At 39.2% G+C, this 8,735-nt stretch overlaps 1 gene segment (V, D, J or C); it reads right to left on the bottom strand.

The window, feature by feature from the left end:
• Window positions 1-255: 255 nt before the first annotated feature.
• Window positions 256-8,735, bottom strand: part of LOC115387513 (Ig mu chain C region membrane-bound form-like) — a 74,349-nt gene continuing 65,869 nt past the window's right edge. The window contains 9 exon segments of the C gene segment in view: window positions 256-480; window positions 599-886; window positions 963-1,277; window positions 1,417-1,752; window positions 1,887-2,174; window positions 2,257-2,568; window positions 2,661-2,957; window positions 3,089-3,406; window positions 7,928-8,224. Of these exon segments, the coding sequence occupies window positions 278-480; window positions 599-886; window positions 963-1,277; window positions 1,417-1,752; window positions 1,887-2,174; window positions 2,257-2,568; window positions 2,661-2,957; window positions 3,089-3,406; window positions 7,928-8,224 (2,654 nt within the window).

Raw genomic sequence — 8,735 nt, 5'->3', positions numbered from 1 at the left:
ATTAATTGAAACATTTGAAGGACGAGAATGAAACATGTAATTTATTCATCTCTTCTTTTTATTTTTACACACAACAGCATTATGCATCAAGTACGCATTAAACCACAGACAAAGTACTTTTTGTTTCTTTTTTTTCACGGAACACAACACCAGAAATACAAAAGCAAAGCAAAGAAAACTGAACACATCTGACTGACATGGCATCAAAATCCTCAAGTCTGCAGGGAGTCGTCTTGTCATCATTTGGTCTGTAAAAGAAACAAAACACAGGAATGTCTCAGCTTATTGGCCAGAAGCAACTGTCAAGCTGAAAGAAAAGGCAGAGTCTCACCTTAAACATGGTAGCAAAAACACCGTAGACAACAGAAATAAGGAACAGGATGAGGAAGGTGAAGGCCATGTGCACAGTTTCCACGCCTATATCTTGGCTCACTTCAGCATGGGCGATGTGATCTAAAAAATCACACTGCTCCAGTGTGTCTGTGATCAAATATTTTTTGTTTGAAAGTTCAAAAGTGATTTTGTGTCTGGCGTGCACTGTTAAATATGCTGTTATATCATCTTCTGGAAAACATTGGCTGAATGGATGAAGTCTTACCTGGTCTGGATAGATTCAGGAGCTTTGTAAAGCTTGCATGGGTCACCTTGCAGGTGAACACCACTCCTGGAAAGAAGTCGATTAGAGACAGACGGAGGTGGCTCCGAATGCTAAATCTTCCATCTGCACCTCTTTGTGGCTCACTGGTATTGTAATCCTGCAATTCTGAGGTTCCATCACGAAACCAGGTGATGTTGATGGCTTCAGGAGTGAAGTCAAAGGCGAGGCACACAAGTTCATTAGAACTCTGAAGCAAGAGGACTGAAGGTTCACTGAGGGCCACTGGAGCTGAGAAAAGAAGCAGAAAAGCTTTTTATTGTTTGGGACTCAGGCAAATGTGAGCAAACAAAAATGAACAACTCACCCAGAACATCCTTCATGGTGCTTCGAAAAGGTGTTTCAGATGATTCATGGATGACAACGCAAGAATACACTGGTGTGTCCAGACTTTTGGATACGTTTAATTTACTGCTCATGGAGAAAGAGCTGCTCCTCGGGTACTTCCACACTGGACCATTGACGTACCGAGAGGATGGAAGTTTCTTTCCATTCTCCTCCCAGTAGACTAATATATTGGATGGGGAAAATCCAGAAACTTGGCAAACAGCTGTGAAGATATCTGACACTGACATCTCAGAGGCGGTTGGTTGAATTATCTTCACTGTTGGTGGGAGCAGATCTAAAGAAACACAAAAAGACAGAAACCAAGGATCAGTTGTTTTTTCTTTGAACTGTATCTGTTAGTTTATCATGAGAACAAGCAAGTTTCTCAGCCAAGTTACTATTTTTACAATGAACAGTCATATTTTTACCACTACCTCTGCTTTTGCTGATATGGGCCTCGTAGCCTTTGTTGGAACATTGATGTTTTCCCTCACAAGACACTTGTTTATATGCATGCCAATCCTCTGCTGACACACCAAAGAAGCTCTGCATCGTCTCTGTCCCATTGCTGTGGCTCTTTGGTTGCTGTGGATAAACATTGTGTCCAAAATACTTGCTATTGTCAACCTTCCAGCTGATGGAGAAGTCTTTAAGGTTGTGACCGACCAGAAGGCAGGTGATATTCATCAGAGCCTTTTCTTTGCTCCGAAGCTGCTGCAGTGGCGGTCCATGAACATAAACCTCAGCAATCTGAGAGGATGCTGGAGTAACTGAAGAACAAATGGAAAGGAAACTGCAACATCAGTCAAATGGAAATAGAGAAACGATTGTGATGAGATATGATTCAGAAGTGGTGAGACTGTATTGATCGTTTCCTGACTAATGTTGAGTGTTGTCGGGTTACCTGAGCAGACACTGATACTCTTGTTGACTGCTGTGTTGAGAGACTTGTCAGAGACTTGACAAGTGAAGACGTTCCCACTTTGCCAATCTGATCGAGGAACTTGAAGTTGACTGGTCACTGCTACACGCCCATCTGCACTCATGGTGATGGCGCCTTTTGTTGAGGAAGAGCTGATCTGGAGCTCAGGCAACCATTTGATTTGAGGGTCGAAGCCACTTCCAGAGCATGAGAGTGTTTGTGAATCAGAGTCCTGACTGGGTATCAGAAGAAGTTCCACTGATGGATCCACTAAATGAGAGATGAATCAGAAAACCGATGAGTGAATACATTGATTTAAACAGATAAATATATTTATGAATACTCCACTCACCAAAAATATTGCCAATAGATTGGGATGAGCTGCTGCTGGAAAAACCTTGATTCACCTTGCAAGTGAAACTTTGGTCTTTTTTCCAGTATTTTTCAGGAACATTGAAGTGTTTGGTCACTGAATGAATGCCTGAGGCTTTGTGAAAATCAACATATTGATTGTCAGAGATGTCAACTCCATTGGCCTGAATTGTGATGGAGAGATCATGTGAGGAAAGTTGTGTGATTTCACACTTGAGCACAGCACTGTTTCCCTTGAGAAGATCTGGAAGAGATCTGCTTATCATCACCACTGGAGCAGGAACTTCAGGCTCTGAGAGATAAAGACGGCAGAAAACAAAGAACACAATGAATCAATAAGTCTCTTCAGCAGTGTCTGATTTTCAGGTTGAAAGGTGATCTTACCTGGGATGTTTTTGGTCTTTTCCACAGATGAAAAACATGCATGTTCAGCTCTGCATGTAACATGTTTCAGCTGCTTCCACTTTGTTGAAGGAACAGTTACTTCACTTGTTACATAACTTGTGTTTTCAGATTTAGAAACAGTGTTACTTGGTGCAACTTGTTCGTTCAAAAGCCAGGTCACCTTGGCATCAAAAACAGTGCTGATCAAGCATGTGGCTTTCACATCAGAGGTAGCCGTCATCACAGTCTTGAAGCTGGGAGTGTCCAGGATCATAAAAGGAGGAGTACTTGCATGCACTGAGGAGAAACAATAAATGACATGAACCATAATCACTCAGTTCCTCACAAAAATGTTATCTGAACACATTCTGTGAATGTAATAATTTATTTTCAGTGTATTTAATGAAGAAGTTCACATTCATACTTACTCTCACAAATACTTGTTGTTTTTTCATATTCACTTCCTTCATGAGTGGCCTTGCATGTGAAACTGCTGCCTGTTGTCCACTCTGTGATATTTGGCTCAATCTCACTGCTGAGGCTGAAGGTTTTTTCTCTCCCTTCCATACTTTGCAGCTTTAGTTCGTTTGGAACAATATTCAGGGGTCGTTGGTCGTGTTGCCACTCCACACTCAGTTTGTCTGGATAGAAGCTACTGAGAGTGCAAATCAGTCTGACTGCTGAGTTTCCCAGTTTACCTTTCCAGACAGGGTACAATGTGATGTTTGGTGAGACGATCCGTGGTTCTGAGACAAAGAAAAGATGATTGTGTCTTCACCATACTTCACTGCACATGTGGGTTATGAACAATAAACAATAAATAATTTGGCCAAAGTGATACATACCTTCACATTTTGGAAAGTAATGAACCGTTTTAGGTGTAGTGTGTTTGTGTTTGGGCCAGATGGCAGAGTTTTACTTTTACATAGTTTGTGGTGTAATAAATTCAGGTGGAGACAGGACTGGAAGTCTGTTACACAGATGTTAAACATGATAGGGCGGAGTGATCAGGGCAAGCGGCCAGCGGAAGGCTTCCCAACACCCAGGCCCCCCGTGAGTACTGAAATAAACAGAAGTGAAACAATGCAAGGAGCAACGGAGCACAACAGACAGCAGGTGTGAGGCGTGGCGTGCCAGGAAGAGAAGCAAAAAGCACATTTAAATACCTCTTGACAGTACACAGTTGTTATCAGAAAGCCTTAACGGAGCTTTGCATGACTTTGGCTGAAGGTTTTAGTTCTCACATGCAGTAATAATAGTCAAAAAGTAACCAACTGTAAAGATTCTCACATTACACATTGAGTTTCACACACACTGTTGATTCCATCTGCTGGAAATAAACACAACATATTATTTACAGAAATACAGAAAATTAATTTCTATCTTAATAAACAACTCATTTTACAACTACATAAAATACAGTGAAAGAGAGAATAAGAAGCCACATCATTTCTGAACTTCATTTGAACCTTTTATTTCAAGAAGGCAAACAAAGACATAAAAAGCAAAAAACATCGCTGTAACTACTTACATGATAATAGGAATTTGTCAGAGAAATGATTTATGATATATACTTCCTTAAGTTTTCATGAAACAGATATGATCGTACTCCTTGTTTCATTTGACCTGAAAAGAGATGTTTTGAAAAAAAAGATAAGAAAAATGCAAACTCAAATGTAAATGGACAAAAATGACCAAGTGCTTTATATTTAATATCACTTATTATACATATTACATATAGGCGTGATGGTGTTCTTAATATCAGCCCAAAATACAGTAATTATATGAGAAGTAATATTCTTGAAATTGTCAGGAACCCTCAAGTAACAGTCACTACAAGTTTGCACATTTTACCTCTTGGCAAAACAAAAGTATTTTATCTTTTCTTGTAAATGTCAACAGCATCAAAGTGTATAAGATGAGTGCTGTAACTGTGCATGCATCATTTATTGTTGAGAATTCTTCATGAGAATTAGAAGTGAAGGCAGAATGAAACTGTTGGATTAATAAGATGAATAATTACTGAGAATGGAAAATTGTTTCACTTCATTGACAAAACAATTCCGCTTGAAGATGTAGTTATGGAAAATGTTTTGTTTTATAGATATGATTAGGTTGCATTTCTTTTTGTCATTGTTTAAAACCATCAACTGTGAAGACTTTTTCTGATCCATATCTGTGCTTGACAATATAAAATGACTTGTACCTTGATAGCTGTAGTTCCAATAGTGAACAGCAGAGTGAGGAGGAAGAGGATGATGAAGGTGAGGGCTGTGCTCGCCATGTTGTCCTCTTCTGCCCTCTCAGCATCGTCCTTGTTTGTTTCAATCAGGCGCTCTAAATGTAGAATATAGTCATTGTTTGATTAATACTAGCCACCATTTAGATCTTGCGTTAACGAACAGCTTGTGTGAAAATGATTCTTCACATGGGAATGTTGTTGTCAGTGTAGAATTAAAATGAATAAAGATAAGACAAATGCTCAGTTGTATTTCAGGAAGTATGCACGATAAGTCTCATTTGATTTCATCATCTTAAAAAAAACAGTGTCAGTGGCATTAGGTTCATTCTGCCTGCAGTGATCCTGACTTGCTTTTGAAATTCATAAATATTGGTGGTTTGCTTCCCTTGGCTTGTACGAGAGTTTCTTTATTGTTCGACTCAGAAACAGCCGAGGTCGAGTCAAACTGTTGATTGTATGTGGAGGGATGAAGGACCCAGTAGAGCAAACAGCCACACACACAAGTCACAGAAGCAGTGCTGCTGCACTATTCAAGAACAATGCAACCATGAATGGGACTGATTCGATCCTTTTCTGAAGCAGGTGAAGAGATATTGGCAAAGATTTTTTGTTGTTGTTCCAGAACTCAAGGCAGATAAAATCAGTCTGTCTCTATGTATGTACATATCTATATATATTTAAGTATTAATGGCACAATAGACATACAAAAAACAGTCGCACACACAATATTCAGGTTGAATAACGACATAACTGCACTTAACAAACATGAACAAACATTAAAGGATTTGCAAAGATTTTTTTTTTATTTTGATTTTGAATCTGCAGTGAAAACACACAAACACATTGTAATATCACAAGCAACAAACATGAACATCCAAACAACAGAGGACACAGCGAGACAGAAGGAAACATCTACTGGGCCTTGCACGTGTCGGGGACATTCATGCTGAGGTTCACCACGTTGTTCTTTTCAAATGTTCTGTAGCCAATGGATCTGACAATGGCTTTTGTTGTGTTGACCAAGGACTCGTGGTAAACGACACAGCTATACACAGCATCACTGTCACTCCACTGGTCAAAGCTCAGTGTTAACTGGCCATAAGCAGAATACGATCCTTTGCTTTCTACAGGGCTGGTGGTGTTGAAGTCATATTCTGAACCTGCTTCCTCATCGTTAACAAGCCAAGAGACAAAAACCTCCGGAGGAGAGAAGTCTTTCACAAAGCAAGTCAGGGTCACCCTTTCTGTTTTAGGATGTTCAACTGGTGGCAGCATAAACACTGAAGGCCGCTGACATTGTTTTCCTGCAAATATAAAAAAATCCATTAGATATAAAGAACAGAGGATAGTACCTTATGTTCCCAAGAGAATATTTCCTAAATAATAAAAACCGAGGTAGTTTGTGGAGTGACAAGTGGAAGGAAGCACTGTTTTTACTGGACACTTGCAGAGCAGTTTTCTTACCGATGTCCTTTTGGTACTCTTTCTTCAGTGGCTCTATCATGTTGTCATGCTCGACCACACAGAAGAATCCTGTCCCCTGGCTCCATTCCTCATAGGTGATGTCAATAGTATGGAAAAGTGTGCTTTGCTTTCCCTTGCCAGGCTCCAGCTGACTGCCAGCTATTTCTTTTCCGGAGCTGTTCTCCCAGAAAATCTTTTCCACTCTTCCCTTGTTTACCTTGACTTCACAGGTCAGAGTTCCTTTTCTGTTCACAGACATGTTTTGAATTGAGGGACCTTCAATAGTTACTTCCACATCTGCTTCTCGACACCCATCACCTAAAAAGTGAATAAAAACGTGACCTGAATGAAAAGTGTTCATCATGGAAAGTGAACCAACATAAATGATTAAAAGAACATGTCATGGTGTACTTACAGGTTGTGGTGGATTCTTTGTAGGTCACAGATTTGCTGATATTGTCTTTCCCTTTCCTCTCAAACACACATGTATATGTAGTACCTTTACTCCACTCATCGGGCTCAACACTGAGAAAACTTGATGCGCTGTACAGTGTGGTTTCATTCCCTGCTCTTCCTGCAGAAATGGTCTCAATCTTGTCTATTTTGCCAGTGATTTCTCCTGTATTTTTCTGCCATGTTATGTTGTGTTCCTTTGGAGCAAAATCTTTGGCAATGCAGGAGAACGTAACCTCATTGTCCTCTTCAGAGAAACACACTTTAAGAGTTGGTTCAATATATTTCACCTCTGAAAAACAAACACACACACATATGTATGCAGAAGCTGGAAGGAATATAGATATATATGCAGAAGCTGATCATGTGTCACAGTGTTCATCAAATCTGGATGAACAGAAGTGAAAAGATGACTGAATATGCAACTTGCACATGCATACATGATGCTGCTCAAATAAAAGCTTTCCTTTATAAATTAAGTGTCTTTTTTATAAAATGACGATGGATTGAAGTTGAAATGTATTCAGATTGTGATGCTTGCTTCTGCATATACATTCACTGTCAAGCAACATGAACATAAATGTTATTTAAATGGTGTTAATGTACAATCCATATTGAAGCAGGCAGACACCAGGAGAGAACTTGGAGCAGTGCAGAGAGATGAAAAAGGAAAGAATCAAATATTATTCTAAGACAGAGTTTGTTAGTGAGGGGAAAAAAGAAAAAGCAATGTTCTGTCCGTCTTATTCCACCTGCAGTAATGAAGTAGGTCTTTTAGTGGTGAAACGTATTATATTGATGAATACTAATTAATTAGGTTGTATCACTCTTTTATGTAAACCAAAGATTAATCTGTTCATTTATCAACACATGTAGATTTGACACAATAAAAAAAGTACCACCTGTACTCAATAATATCTCAGATCATCCACTAAAGAGGATAATAACTTTTTGAAGATGTTTGACAAAACTTATCAGAAATAATTGTCACACATGTTTGTGTAATTCTGCAATTCAGTAAAAAGTCCATGTGAACAGGCCTGCCATGCAGTTACACTCAATCAGTCAGTTTTAATAACAATCATATTTTCCTTCGCTGGAGACTTACCAGGGAAGACAAAAGCACCCGGGGATTGCCCGGCAGGATGACTGGCCAGACATTTGATGCTGTCCAGCTTGTTCCAGTCTCCTCTTTTCACCTGGATTTGACTGATGCCAGTGTAAGTTTCTCCTCTCTGGACTGCAGGATACTGGAGGAAATCAGTCAAGGCCGTGTCGCTTTTGGTCCATGAGAAAGTGAGTGAGGCGGGAGAGAAGCCAGTGGCCAGGCAGGCAAGAGTGAAGGTGGTTGCACTGTCAGAGCTGCATGGACTCAGAGGAAACACCGTTGGCCCAGTAGAAGTGGCTGGAAGCAAAAGAGGAACAAGAAGAAGAGAAATAAATTATACGTGTGTGTATTATGTAACAGTGCAGATTTATATTAGGCCAGTTTCATTACAGGGTCACAGTTAAAACAACATGAAAGAAATTCAGAATGTTGAACATGATAAATGTCCTCCAAACACACACTGACACACTTCCAAATCATTCAGTAAACACAGAAAGGATGACAACTGGATGAAAAAAACTTAAATAAAACCTTTCCATTGAATGTGTAAAGCAGTGCAGTGAAGTTTCCTTTAAAAGTCATGACAGAAAAAAAAACAAACAAACACAGTATCGGACATTGCAGAAGGCCAGTTATTACAATTAAAACTTAGAAAACACAATTTAAAAAAAAAATGTCAGAAAAGAAATTACTGATAAAACTATGAACTTTTAAATAAAATGATCATTTTTCTTCCTTTTTTTTTTTTTAATGAAAGAATGAATCAATGAACGAAACAGATTCAAACCTAAACACATCAACTGAGTTC

The sequence above is a fragment of the Salarias fasciatus genome, chromosome 4 (genome assembly GCF_902148845.1).
Source record: "Salarias fasciatus chromosome 4, fSalaFa1.1, whole genome shotgun sequence".
NCBI lineage: Eukaryota > Metazoa > Chordata > Actinopteri > Blenniiformes > Blenniidae > Salarias > Salarias fasciatus.
This window is presented reverse-complemented; position numbering and strand designations above follow the sequence as displayed.